The sequence below is a fragment of the Pteropus alecto genome, unplaced genomic scaffold (assembly GCF_000325575.1).
Source record: "Pteropus alecto unplaced genomic scaffold, ASM32557v1 scaffold81, whole genome shotgun sequence".
Lineage (NCBI taxonomy): Eukaryota > Metazoa > Chordata > Mammalia > Chiroptera > Pteropodidae > Pteropus > Pteropus alecto.
This window is the reverse complement of record NW_006433378.1, coordinates 13,765,536-13,781,496: the sequence shown is the minus strand read 5'-3', so window position 1 is coordinate 13,781,496 and position 15,961 is coordinate 13,765,536. Positions and strand designations below refer to the sequence as shown.

At 29.9% G+C, this 15,961-nt stretch overlaps 1 protein-coding gene across 2 annotated transcripts in view; it reads right to left on the bottom strand.

The window, feature by feature from the left end:
- NCAM2 (neural cell adhesion molecule 2) overlaps nucleotides 1-15,961 on the bottom strand; it is a 413,016-nt gene that overhangs the window by 82,314 nt on the left and 314,741 nt on the right. For both annotated transcript variants that reach the window (XM_006908233.1, XM_006908234.1), the window contains 2 exons: nucleotides 6,334-6,521; nucleotides 2,004-2,100 (listed from right to left, as the gene is read on the bottom strand). In XM_006908233.1, the coding sequence (XP_006908295.1) occupies nucleotides 2,004-2,100; nucleotides 6,334-6,521 (285 nt within the window). The remainder of the gene's footprint in view (nucleotides 1-2,003; nucleotides 2,101-6,333; nucleotides 6,522-15,961) is intronic.

Below are 15,961 nucleotides of genomic sequence, written 5' to 3'. Positions count from 1 at the left end.
ATCTTTTTTTAAATTTAAAATCACATTAGATTTGCAGTGTTCAGATTCTACAGGAAAGATGATTTTATAAGCATTAAATGAAGGGGTCCCATCAAAGGAATCATACATGTAAGTGTTGATATTTCAGTGTATGTTTTTTATCTAAATCACAGTGTCTAATATACTTTTATATCTTCAGAACAATTTAAGTTGAATCAACCTTCTTCTAAAACAAATTTTTAGCCTGAATTTTTCACAAAATTTTGACATATTAGGAGAATTGCAGTATTCAAAAATATTTCCAATAACATTCTGTCTCTTAGCTTGAAGGCACATTTTCTATTTTTTATTATGATTGGACAGAGAAAAGCTCACTTATTTTATATCTTCATTAGAATGATAGGTATCAAATATGTTTTTCAATGAAAAGTACTGAAGTAAATAATGTGAAATATGAAGGTGATAAATATTAAATATTTCCAGTGAATTTAATAAGACTGTTTAAATCTCATCAATATAATGTTCTATTTTTTTATATATTTTTTGAATTATAAAATCTAAAAAACTAAAATAAATTTTGGTCATTTATCAAGTTTTATTTAAATAGAAAACTGCATCGTTTGTGAAAAATGTAATATACGATAGTGTATAATATATATTATAGTTATATATACATATATTGATCACACTAATTACAAAAAATATTTAATTTTCTAAGGCTCAAAATTAATATGAGTAGTGAATGTTTCTTATAAGTACAAATAATTCAATTTATTATCACTAAATTTTGATAAAACAACACATTTCATTTTCCTAGAATTTAATTTGCTTGTATAGTGGTGAATTCATATTCCTAAATGTAGAGTCTTCTTCCCATGATTTTCATTGAGATTGATTTTCTAATGACTTTATGGTAGACAATAAATATTAGTTTATTTCCTTCCTTCTTTTATCCCCACACCCCCAGCCTTTTCCCACTTATCTCCTTCTCTCCTTAATTTCTTCCTTCTGGCTTTCTTCCCTAAAACCCTTTCATACAATCGCTACTCTCCCTTATTCCTCAGTGTAGTAAAACTTAAATTAGACAATAACAGGTTTTCCAGTTACATCATAATTTGAGTATTGTGAGCTTTGTATTTCTTTTTGGCTTTTATAATTAATTTCATGACTTTTGTAAATGTATTTTCATAGGAATAAAAAATAGCTTTCATAATGTAATGTAAAATTGTAGTTATATATAAGAACTCTAATTAGAAAATGTTTTAAATTATTTTCACGAAAACTATTTATTCTATTAAAACATAACAACTCAATAATTTTCTAATATTTATCTACTTGATCTTGGAAGACAAATCACATTTTTGCATCATTTGAGCTACAGAAAGTATAAAACATGTATATTTCCCAATTTCTAATTAGTCTTGTAAAACATAATGGCAAAATTTAAATATATATGTGTGTATGCATATATAACATATAAATATATAACTAAAACATAAGCTGTATTTCTAGTTAAAAAGAAATTTACTCTACACGTTATTATTTCTATATCTTTAAGTTTTAGGGTACAAGGTAGTGTTTTTATACAGACAACATGAGACTTTTGAAAAAGTTATATAACTCTAAATTTTCTAATTTCCTTAAAAATAAGCTTATAATTTCTATTTTCAAGTTTAGAACATTAAAACATATTCATTTTAGTTTTTTTCTCTCAAAGTGTCTTTTAATTTTAATTTTTGACAGGATTCTTACTATAAATATCATTTGATTTCTTACGACGTTTTCTACATCTTTCGTACATATTTTACTTATAAAGTTGAAGGAATTAGAATCAGGATTTAAAATCAATTTTGATCCGTAAATTTATTCTAAGTCCTCACTATATGTCAGATACAACCTTACCAAAATTTTAAGCACCATATCATTTTTAGAATAATAACCTGAATCATGACTTATTGAAATGTAAAAGTTATTTGCTTACAGAAATAGTGTATGATTTTCAGAAATTATTGTGCTATACTTACCAGCCAAAGCAAGAATATATTCCTGAAATCTTGTTCCTATACGGTTTGTGGCTGTGCAGTTATATCGTCCAAAGTCATTGTCAGATGTAGGTGCAATCTAAAATAATTATAGTAATAAAAGTTTTACTATTTTAAAACAATAGCATTGAAGTTTTAAAATAGACTCTAGTACGCTTGTCATCTTCACACAAGTTTAATAATCACAACTCCTTGCCATAACTTTTTTCTATATCAAGTAAATATTAGTAAGTAATAAAAATCCTTTTTAGATGTAATCTATGGAATTATACTATCCACAGGACTAGGTAAATATAATTTGTCTATTAATTTATGAAGTAGATAAAGTAGATAAATGCCATCATTTTGTTACATCTATTGAACAGAAAAAATCATTAGATATTTATATATGTACATTTCAGAAAATAGTACATAGTTTGAAAATATATATTCTGCAGTTACTACAGATGTGAACTTGAAAACAGAAAACTTGCACCAAAAGCATTGTTAACACTTTAAGATCAGGCAGATATAAAGTTCAAGAAAGGCTCAAAATATCAAATCTCTCCCTCTTATGATATTATTTATCGCAAAATATTAATGAAAGATAAAAATTTATTCTAAAAAAAAACTCTCCAGGACAGTGTTTTGGAGAAAACATTGCCCTTGTGTAGCAATCCCTGAAGACAGACCTGTGATCTTGATATCTAACTAATAACAGTAACTTGTCTCCATTTCTATTCAATTCCTATCATTCTCTTTCCTTTTAGTTAGAACATAGCTGACTTTAAATCCTTATATATTTGAAGTCCATAATTAAGTTAACCTATTGGGATTCTATTGCTGAATATTGGGACCAACCCTGCAATTTTAATGTACTGAAATTCTAAAGTACCAATTCGAAAAGAGATTTGATGACAGTAATAGACAACATTTTCTATCCCAGTAACTATTATTACGAGAGAATATGCTTAAAACAAGAGTTGCTGTTAATTTCAACTCTATCTCAAAAGGGGGAAAATGATTTTGTGGTAATGGGAGGCTATTAACTAAAAGTACAATTTTGAGTTCCATCGAAGATGGTAATTCTGAAAGGGTATGAAAAGGCTGTGTCATTCATTCTCTAGTCAGCTGTCCATCTAGGAATAAGTCATAGGTTTAAAGATTAGAAGTTTTAAAAACTCTTAAAAGTTTTTTCCTAAGTGATTAAATATTCGTTTTACTTACATTTAGTTTTTAATAAACCAGGCACATTTAATTGAAAAATAATTTTACTAATGAAAAATAATTTGACAAAAATTTTTTCTTATTCTTCAGGCATATCAGAAAATTATTTGCATATTCCATAGAGAAGACTATGTACTGAATACAATGCAGAAACATGATTGCCATGGCAAAGAATCGTCACTATTATATAGCTCCTCAGGAATAATAAAGTAATTTAAATATATTGATTTTCATTGGAATGATTTTTAAAAGGCTCAGTTCACTTTTGTTTTCACTTCTTGGGAATTTACCTATTAAAGATAAAATCTTTATAGTTCAATATGAAATAAATAATTCTTTTATCATGTTATATGATTAACAAATACATAAAATACCCTTAGTATTTTTTAGTAGCGCATATTTTAAAAAAAAGAAAACAAAAAACACAGATCTAGACATAATGTGGCCAAATTATGTGACTCGCAGCATATTTGGTGTTTTCTAAGAAAGTGATATAAAGGTAAACTCCAAAGTGGTTTTATATCCAGTCCCGGCACGACAAAATAATAGATGAGTTTTTCAAAATATTAGATAATATGTAACAAAGATATGGTATAAAATGGTAATTTAAAAATATTTAAATGTTTTAAATATGCAAATTAGTGCAGCTATTTATCATGGAAGTACTAGGAACACTAATAATATACCTTGTCATGTTTTAATATACAGTTAAAATAATTCAAATTCACTTAAGATGTTGGGCTTTGACAGAATATAATAGATCAATAAATGTAGTTTTAAACATCACAGTATAAGCTGAGAGCACAATGTTAATGAAAAAGCTTGCTAGTCTTTTTCCTACACTTTCAAAGACTTGATTTCCACTTTGTATGTATTAATGGTGAAAAAATCACTTATTTAACAATTACTATCTTTACTAGGGCAAGGAACAACAATACAGGTGATGTAAAGCAGAGTATCATTCCAATCAACCCATTATAAACTACTGTATTGATTTTTGCCCATTTCAGAGGAGTGCTCAGGAACATTAACAAAAAGTTTTGATGACCTTTACAGATTCATTTATTGGTGGTAACCCAAAGGAGTTATAAAATATTTTATATTTAAAATTCCTAAATTTAAAATTTTGAATATATATTTAATCAAAGAAAAAGGAAAAGCATTTAAAAATCAATTCAAAAAATGATTATTGACCAACTTATTATTTACAACTTCATTGTAAACTTGACTTTTTATATATTTTATGTTCTAAAAAATTAATAATTATATGACTATTATCATAACTACTAAATGAAAATTAATAATTATATACTATCCCAAGCAACTACGTATGCTATTAATTGCTACTAATTTAAAATTAGTCCTTCTTATTATTGCTTTTTCTTTTTTAAGTGTTATTTTGTCTTATTCTGTCTTTAAATTGTGTTACACATTTATATCTTTTATTCAGGATTTAAATTTATTTTTGAAAAAATGGTATACACTCAAGGTCAATGTTTTAACCAACAGATTACTGAGCTATGTGAAAAACAAACAAAAATTGCTTAGTTTTCACTTTGGGATAAGGAAGAATGCCATTTAGGCAACAGATTAAGTAACACTGGAGACTTCTATAAATAAAATATTTAAATGTCAGATTTATAAAATGTTGCTTGATATTTACTATGAAGAATTATGAGCTATCCCAGAAACTTAAATGTGGCAAGATAAATTAAAGCAGAAATTACAGATTAGTCTATCACTGAAACATAAACTTATATTTACCTGTTGAGACTGACTTGTATTCCTCCATAAAATTCATAAGTTGAATCCCTGGCCACTAAGATGACTGTATTTGGAGATAGGGTCTATAAGGCAGTGATTAAGGTTAACTGAGGGCATAGAGTGTGTTCTGATGTCTTAATAAGAAGAGACACAAAGAAAAGTTTCACCAGAAACCAGTATTTCTGGCACTTTGGTCTTCGACTTCGAGCCTCCAGAAATGTGTGGTAGGGGCGGGGGGAGGTTTCCGTTGTTTGAGCCATGCAATTTGTGCTATTTTGTTACAACAGCTCGAGCACACTAATACATTCTGCAAAACTTCAGTGAAATCTAACCTCAGTTTTTAACTGTGGTTAAACACCTAAAATTTAGGTTAAATGTGCCCAAATGTCTTTCCGAAATTGACCTCCATGTCAATTAGCCAATAGCTAGTTCGTCTAATACAATTACAAAGAAATCAACTTAAATCGATTTAGACAAAGTGGCTTAATTATCTGTCAGTTATCCAAACATTTGGGAAAGTGATGTCTAAATCCTTTTATCAACCAAACATTTTACTAAGTCCAATTACCAGATAGAAGAGTTAATATGGCACCAATAAGAAGAATATTTTGGAGTGAACCCAGTACAGATATCAGGTGGTATTTCAAAATAGGAATTTTTAAAATTTATGTAAATTGAATTAGTGGAGAGATGTACCTACCATCTGTTTAGCTAAATAAGGCTGTCTGCGGAAGATTCTCAATTGTTCTGAAAGAAAGCATCATAAACTGGAAGGGCCGATGATCATTGCCATAGATGTATGTAAACTTTGGTAATTGATATATACACAAACGTGATCTTCAATTACTAAATAAAAGGTATTTTATTTAGTAATTTAAAAGGTATTTTATTTAGTAATTCAAACAGAATTTAAGAGACAGGGCCTGGACAATACAAAAGCAATTATTTACTGTCTCAATTTAAAAATTAAAATAAAATGAGGCATTGAACAAGTAAATCTGGTTTATTTAGGAACTTGTAAATATACAGCCAGTAGATAGCATTTAAGGAGAAGGTCGGTGTAACCACAGAATCAATGATTAGTATCAACACTAAAATTGAAATTTTTCCCTCAAGAGTTGACGCCAATTTTTATATATAAATAATGAGATGTTAATCATTAAAGAACCATAATCCAAATACATAAAATATCCCTTTAAGTAAATAAACATGAAATAGATACATTGGTTTCCTATATATTTTATAATATAAATATACTACATAAATATATTAAGATATTTAAACATATTCTAAAATAGTAGATAATTGCTAAAATAATATTAATATGTACATAAAGACTTACCTCTAATATCACCTTTCTCCCTGAACTATATGTCTTCAAATTAGTGGTGTTTTTAGCTGGCAAGACTAATTTCTCTCTTCTCCAATGGACCGATGCTGGTGGATTAGATTTTACATCACAGCTTATATTGATTGGATTTCCTTCCCAAGAGTAATAAATTGTTTGGTTTGATATGAACTTGGGAGCATCTGTAAAGCAACATAATATAATATTTATAGACCTTTTCTTTAAGATAAATACTCTTTTAATTAATATAAGAAATAATTATTACTCGACTACAAAAAAAATAGCAATTCTAATTTCATGTCTAATAGGACATAAGAACTCATGAAAATACATGTCGTTTGATGGTTTCATCAAATACTTTTAATATAAAAACATTCAAAGTTGGCCAATTGTGAAAATATGAAACATTACATTTCTCGAGTTAAATTTGCATTTAATAATTTGACAAAAATGTCCACCCAGTAAATAAATGTCTATCTACATATATGGAACCTGTTTTTGAAACTATCTACTGTAAAGGAAGAGTTTAGTATAAAACTTAACAAAATCAGTGTCTTGTATCATTTTGAAATCGTACCTTAGCCATATAATTTCTTTTAAAAATATTTTGAAGCAGATACAAAGTCTAAATTAAAATGGCAAATATAATATCATTTCAAGTTTTTATTAAACCAGAAATTATTTAGTCAACAGTATTAATTTAAGAATTAATCAGTTGCTATGATGCTCTGTCAATTCTCAGGGCCCTACCTCAGACCTCTATAAAAATAGTTAAAAGAGACAACATATTATGCCATTTAATGAAATAACCTAATTGTGAAAACACACAAACATGGGTTTTAGTCTTGTTCCACTCTAGAACTTTGACATAGCCCAAATGTCAATCAATCATAATCTGAGTCTTAAAATCTTAAAATTATACATAATTATTTGAGAGAATTCATTATTTTATTTTTACATAAAAAAACATAATCTTAAGTGGTAGCTAAAATGTTGCTGATATTTATACTGATTATTGTTGTTACTGATATTAACTATTTACAACTTAATATCACTTCATAAATGATCAATTTCAGTTGTCTAACTTAAATATTTTGTTTTACTACCCCTAATTACTTAAAAATGACCTACAGCCAACTTTTTTTACATCAACAGATTATATATCAAATATATGAGTTATAATCTGTAGTACAAATGAAGAAGTAATTGTTTAAAAATTCTTGTCTACATATATTTTACTGCATGTTTTTAATGCTAGTCTCACATAAATGTAAGAAATATTTATTGAATGCTTTCTATATAATAATGAATTTATACAAATAACCTTGTGGGGGTAGGTGCTATTTTGTTTTAAGCAGGAGGGATCTGTTGTAAGAGACTTCAAGCTTGTTCTACTACTAAGTCGTAGGTCTGGGATGTGAGTCTAGGGTGATTTTAACCAGGGCTCATTATATTCCCATTCAATCTAGAAACAAAATTATAATTCTCAGTGCTAGCAACATTTTGATGATTTGGACTCTATCATCTATAATTGAGAGGAATATAACTCGAACAATTCCTCAGGAGGATAAAGTGCCTTAAAAAGCTTTATAATCTTAGTTCTACAACCCAGTCCTAGGTATCACTCCAAAGAAATAAGTTGAAATAGTATCAAAGATTTATATAAAGGACTTTTAATGCATTGATATTTTAATAACAAAAAATCCAAAGCATCTTAATGTCTCAGAAAAGAGGGTTGGGTAAATAGTGACACATCTTGGCAATTAGCATGCTAAATATTCCACAGACATATCTACCTATAGTTTTCCCTCAGCTTGCAATGTGTCTGCTCTTCTTTTCACCTGGCTGACTTCAAAACTGAGCTCCACACTTCCTAAACACAGCCTTTCCACAGCCGTCAACCTACGCTGAAGTTCCCTACATTGTGCTCCCACAGATTCTGTTCTTTCTCAACATGTCTTAAGCATTGAAAGGATCTTTTTGATTACTTCTCCACCAAATGATCTAAATCTTACGGGTTAAGCTATGTCTTGTTCACAATAATATTCTTGATGGCTTACACAATGTCAGATGCTTACTTGATTCTCAAAATCTATATCAAACATACTGAAAATTAAACAGGCATTAATTTTCAATTCAACAGTTCAGTTAAACTGAACAGAAGGTATTTTCAAGGAGAAAAGTAAAAAACAAAACAAAACAAACAAACAGCAACAACAACAACAACAAAAATTTTTCAAGGCCTTAAAGGATTAAGTGAAAATCTAAGACTCTACAACTAATTAGGGGTGGAACTGTAAGGGAAGCTGAACTTCCTGATATTCACAGTAAACAACTAAGCCAATATCTATATCTACCTCTATCTATAAAATATTTTATTACTGCTTAATATATGTGAAATATAATCTCTTTAGTATTATAATATTTTAGGGAGAGGCTTATGAATAATTTATTTGCATAAAAATACAGCCCAATATGAAAATCATGCATGCTAATATTACTATTAATAGCTGGCTCACAGTCAATTCTAATATAATATGGCATCTGTGCATATGTGTATTATATGATAATTTAACAATAAATTTAGGGCAAGATTTGTTTAAATAAAAGCAAGCAATTGCCACTGATAATCTAGGTGGAAATTTAATTCAGAATTACTGATGCTGAATATAAATGTGCTATAGGCTATACATGCTACATATGGCTGAAAACCACATTAAAAATGTATTTCTGGTGTGAGGCAAGAAAATATTGATAACTCCTATCTACAACAAAACAGAAACTAGATTCCTCTATATTACGTTTTGTAAATATCAAAACAGTAGCAAGGCAGCAATGTGTACTGGCACAAGATTGGCACATAATGATATCGAACAAATGGTGTTGAGCTACTGTTTGAAGAAAGATTTAACTCAAGAAAAGGCAACATATGAAGACTTCAGGCTAAAAAAAATTAGCCATATTTCATGCTGATTAATAAAAATTGTAATTTTCACAAAATTGGCCTTTTCAGAAAAGCAGAACTTTCACATCATGAAAGGCTTCAAATGTTGTGCAAAGGAAATAAACTTTGCCAGTTAAAAAAAAGGTCAGAGGAAGAGAGAGGAACTGTGGAAATAACAGTGTGTGTGTGTGTGTGTGTGTGTGTGTGTGTGTGTAAAAACAAAAAGGTAGGCAAGGACAAATTTTCACCTTAAAGTTGCTTTCTTTGTCTAGGTTTTGTGCCCATATTTTATGCATGAGGAAAATAAATTTGTGGACTATAAAGTCATGGACTATAAAGTATGGAAACATCTCTTAAGGTATTATATATCCCCCAAATTCTATTAAAGTCCAAATTAAAAATATTGTATAAATTACAATGAACAGAATTAACTATTAGAAGAACAAATTTTTATCTGAGTAGAGTAGAGAACAAAAATCAGAGAAACTTGATCAGTACCTCATCCATTGGATATGAAGGTAGAGACAGCCTTCAGAAAGTGTCTGGGAATGATGAGAAACAAGGAAAGTGGCAAAAACACCCTCCTTGACAAAAGTTTAGGCAGAGTCTGCAGGTTTTTTTTTTTTTTTTTTTTTTGATTACACCTTGTCCTTGGGCCTTGTCCCTGATCTGCTTTTACTAAAGAACTCAAGCTAAGTTAGATTAGTGAGAACCCTTCCATCTTTGATATCTGATTACCCTTGGTATCTGATCAAGTTCCTTATTACCTATCTTTAATGTCTATGTTTATGGCCTATTTTTAGCAAGACTCCTATTACACCAGTTTAGCAATAATCACGTTGTCCTTGAAATTTAATCAAGCTCCTCTTAGAAATTTCCATCCACAGATTCTAGTCTCACTCTGCTTACTACCTTGAATGCACGTTCATCCTTACATTTGGAGTTGAGTTCAGTTTTTCATCCCTATTGCAACAGTCTTGACCCCTATTGCAATAGACTGGAATAAAGTCTTCCCTATCATTTTAAATAGGTGTCAGAATAATTTCTCTTTGACAAAAGAAAGGGTATACCCAAGAAAAGTAATTAGAAGAAAAACTTGTTTGTATTTCCCTTTAAGAGGTAATGACAAAGACAGATCTGAAGGAAATATGACAACTATAAGTACTGGATTATTTTCTGTAATTTTGTATATTTGAAGTGTTAGAGTTAAAATTATCATTTTTTAAATCAATCACACAAAGAAAACTTTATCCAACCAGACTTTCAGACAGAGAAAGATGGAAGACTTATATCTAACAGTGAATCCACCAAATTCTCATGGCAATGGGAAGCAATTTTTGTATTTCTAGCATTTACCTATGAACAAAGTTAAACTTACAACATCTTTGTGCACATGGTCATTTTAAGTTCTACAGAACTGGGCAGATGTCATAGCATCAAATATCTGGAAAGGAACATGCGTGTCATCTATAAATCTTTATTCTACATACAAGAAGCCTTGCTCTGGGATATTTAGGAAGGCAGTGGCCAAGACCACCCCCTTTTGGCTCTTTATATTCATCTAATAAAACCACACTGCTATGCCAGTTATTCCATTAAAAACTGTAAGTATATTCTCAGAGGCCTGTTACTATAGATCATTAACAGTGTTACTCCATATTGGAATTAATGTTTGAAACGATTATACCAAGTAATCATGGAAGTTCTTTATTATGTCCTATATACTGTATTTAAGCAATAAAAGAAGTACATAATAGAGTTTAGAAGGATTTTGGTAAAAAAGAGTGCACATTGTACACTCACTTATTTCTAGGTGCTGCCAATAAAATGAGATAATTAGAATCATCGCCACCTTTCCTGTCTATGCTGATGTATGAGAAGCTAAAATGTAAGGAGAAATGCATTTTGGGGCAGGCCAGTCATTTTCCACACTAAGGATTTTATGGCTAGAACCATGTTTTAGCAACATATCCTTGAATAAATAGTGCTTAGATAAAAATTCAGGAAAATTAATTTTACATAGGAGAGAAAAGAACTAAAACTGGAGAGGGAGAGGGAAGGTGAGAAAAAAGAGGAGGAAGAAGAGGAGGAATACAGAAACAGGGACAAGAACACAAGTGTATATATATATAAAAGGTGATATTTGTTCTTGGTTAGAATTATGTAAATCTCTTGGAGTAATGCTAATCTAATTTTTTCATGTTTATAAATGCTCCTGGTTGATAGTTTACTATACACACACAGGTATTTACATGTATATATATCTACAGAAGATGAAAAACAATCCCTCTTTAATAGATATTATATTAATAAGTTAATACCTTTAAAACCAGATAATGCATGATCAAAAATAATATAAGAGGTCCTTGGTGTTGAAAATATTGGAAAGTAGATTATCTATAGGCTCCTATATCATCCACTTAATGATTATATAATTATTTATCAAAATGTATATACTACAGCATAGACTGGAAGAAGAACATGTAAAACTGGATGTAAAATGAATAAGGGCTTTACAAATAAAGGAACTATATTCTCTTATCTATTATCACAATGGCAATATTTTAAAATATAAATTATTGAGGTTTTATTAAATGACAGCTGTATAGGCAGAAGGCTGAGCTAGAACATTTCAACAATCTTATATCCATGGCCTTGACTGAATCTATGATTTAAAGTTGCCAGCAAGAAGAGATACCACAGTATGCCAGGATCCAAGTTTGTCACTTTTTCAAAGGTGAGATCAGGAAAATCATATTTCAGGAGACATTAGATAAACTTTTAAGACTGCCTTCAGGCTTAATGCCAAGTTATTCCTGTTTTGAAAAATATCTTTTTTGTTTCATTATTATTATTATTTTGCCTTAGTGCTGAGACTCTGAGCTGAACCTGCAGCCAGCACTCATCACTGCATTTCTGCCACCATGTAAGACTTGCCGACATGATTACTAGCTTAATACAGCTTTTCACTTTCTCTTGTCATTTCCTCTTAGAGCTCTGAAATCTCCTTTTTTTTTTTTTTCTGAACATGGTTTATTTGTGGTTGGTAGCTGTGACCTGAGTAAAGTCTTACTTTTTGCTGAGTGCTGGCCTGGATTCCTGAATTCTGCTTGCTCATAAGCAGGCTGAAGTGGAAAACAACACAGGCTCTGGCAACCGAAATGTAAAAATCCTTTGACCTGAATTGTCACAGTTTCATAAATAATAGAATCAGTATACAAAAGCACTATTTACTATATATTTTGTGAATAGAATTGAAAAGTGTCATTAGGGTAAGATTTACAAACGATAAAAAATAAATTTGTCTCTCAATAATATTAATAATATAATATGTATTGCTCTTATAAATCAGTATTGGGATTATCAAAATGTTTCTTGCATACCCTCCAAATAATTTATATACTACTGTGAAATACTGTCCTCTCCTGTAGTGATCATACTGTGCAGTATAAAATTTTAGGTATTTTTCTCTTTAATCTTAGATTTTAGGAACTACAAATAATAGCAAAAATGATTTTAATGTGTAATACAATATCCTATTTTAAGAACTCTGACATTCATTTCTTGCCAATAAATCACAGTACATAAATATACCATTCACGTTTCTCCATTGCCATTGTTACATCCCCGTTTCAGGCCAAACTCATTACCTGGCCAACTTTAGAAGCTCTGTCCTTACTGGCTTACTGGCCTACTGGTCTACCAGTTTCTATTTTAAGACAATGTTACTATTCCACTTAAATCTTTCTAAGAGATTATCTTCACATTTCTTAAATCAAAAAGTTTTATGATTTATAAAGTTCTACTTTAGTGAGCCTATGACTTTTCTCTGGCCCTGTCACCATTTGGGTTAACTTCGTTCCTTCAACTGTATCCATCCCTAACCCTTTCCTGCTTTCAGCCTCTTGCCTAGCTGTATCATTTACCTAATCACTTTTAGATATATTTCATCTTAATGTAGCTATGTGTTCCTTTCCCTAGCTTTGTAGCTGTGTGTTCCTTTCTCTGGCTCCCTTGAAACATAAATTCCAAGGGCAAGGACAATGCTGCCTTTTCTCACAGTTCTGTGCAGCACCTAAATTTATATTTGACACTCAGCAGATAATAAATAATAGTCACATTAATGAATGAAAACCCAGGATAAGTATGTATTATAGATGTCATCACTCTAATAGAGGAGGAAAAGTATACCAACATTTGTTTGACTTAGCTAAAATCACAGAATTTAGGACTTTTATCAGGTGTTAATTCTATAGTAATATATTTTCTTTCATAGACTCTTATTGCCTATTTTGTGAAGAAGCCAACCCCTTAAATTAGCTAAGAATTAACTGCACATTTTAAAAATAATATCTAAAACATCTTGACATTTATTTTAGTCACTGAATTTTCTCATTTGATTTATGTTGGGGGAAACTACCAAGGGAATAAAAGCTAATATATCCTTTGGCACATTTAGAAGATAATTCAATTAATAATTTCATAGATCCCGTTCTACTGTATGTTCACGCATATGCAGAATCAGCTATGGCAATTAACTAGATTAAGTCCACGTGTCATGGGAATTCTAATGACTACATAGAATACTAAATTAGATATGTTTATTGCCACTTTAACCTTAGTACTGAATGTGCAGTTTCTTCACTAAATTTGAACAACAAAGTTATGCATAAATCTCGGCATATTTTATAAACCTAGACTCATAAGCATCATTTATATTAAGATATGCCTCTATGGCACTTGGCACACACTTAATTTGACCATTATTAGTGATATACATATTACTGATCATAAGAGAAGTTTGATGATAAGGTGAATTATTCCTGTTTCTATTATTATTCTTTCTTCCTAATATCTCTCCTCTTTAGATTATACATACAAATACTAATAAAAGTATTTTACTACCTATGACTATTTTGTCCTCTATTATTGCTTTACATATTGAATTTTCCATAAATAGCTACAGCATTTTAAAGACTATATTATCATCATTATGCACAATTTTACATATAAATCTAGGAAGCAAAGCTTAAGTGAATCTTTCATAAAAATGTATAACTTATCAAAAGATGATTGGTCATAGAACTACAACAGTGTTAAAGTTGAATATCAATAATGATAAATTAGTAAATCAGATTTACCAGTAGCAGATTGTATAACTTATGAAATTTGTGCTTAATGATGTCAAATAACTTTAGAATATGTTACTACTATTAAAATAAAAAAAAAAAAACTCAATCAAGTAAAATGTTAAATTTTTATCTACTGATTTAATTTGATGTCTATGTAGATAATTTTACATGTGGCAAAAACTGCTCCACAAATTTAATTCATTTCTTAAGTTTCGCAGGTATATCAAAACTTGACGACCTAAAAAAAAAAAATCAAAAGCCAACTAAAACACTTCCATCTTAAAGTGGCTGTGCATCTAGAATGTTGTCTACATACATAAGGGAATGTCCGGATCACAGCAATAGAAAACAAACAACAAAACTCTCACTATTGTCACCTGCATAATAACAATAACAATAACAAATTAGAAATAATAATGACAATACTAACATGGTACTATGTCCTGTGATTAAATTTAAGCACAATTATATTACATTAGGCATTATTATCATTATCATTTTACCTTTATATTTATCACTTCTTAAATGAAAGGCTGAAATATAGGGAATTGTGCAATCACTTCCACCTCCCTTTAAGTCTCTTGAATGAAAACTGATAACAAATTGTCAATATTTATAACTTTCAAATAACCATAAAATTATTCATTAGGACTTCAACCACAATTTCTATCTGCTTAACTACTTTTAATGTTGACATATTTTATTTTTAATAGGTATTAGAATACTTTTTAATTTAAAGAGGTGATAAACTATCATCAAAATTTAATTATTTTTACATAATAGAGCAAAATTATTGGAGCCACATGGAGTAAAAAAAAAGGAATTCAAGTTATGATTAGAAATGAATCATACATAATACATTTTCAGAACAAAAAAAAGAATATATAGCTTCTCCTAAAATTATAGCTTATTGACATGGGTCACCCCTTTTAGAATTTTTTAGAGCTAAAAATGTCTACTCTTTGTATTCGTTTCCCCAGATGAACATACTGCTGAGCATATACTAAACATTAATAAATATGAATTCAATGAATGAATTTGGCAATAAATATCAAGCAGCAAATATTCATTTGAAAGCTGTCCCAACAGAAGGGGAGTACGTTACCCTGCAGGATTGACGTTAGGCTTAACCACATGACTTTTGGGAGGTGACATGAGCAAACATCTAAAGTTTGCTTATTGGGCTTGTTCCCTTGTGCTTCTGCCACCACCATGAAATGGTTTTCTCCCTATGGTTACCACTTTCTCAGACTGGTCCCAAGTGTTGCTGGACCCACAGCCTGGAGGTAAGCCTTGCTGCTTGAAGCAGAGCTCCCCATTCAAGGTCTGCCTGGGTCAGCCAATTTCAGTTGAGCCTGAGAATTATTTTTGCATGCCACAGAGTTTTAGGGTGTTTATTATATATAATTACCATGTCATTAGCTGATGACATAATAAAATGCTTTATTTTTTTTTCTCCTTAGTCTTTGTCACTGTTTTCCATATTATATGTATTTTGCTACTTTGTTTTGTTTATTATTGGTTTTTCATGCTAGAATGTAAAGTC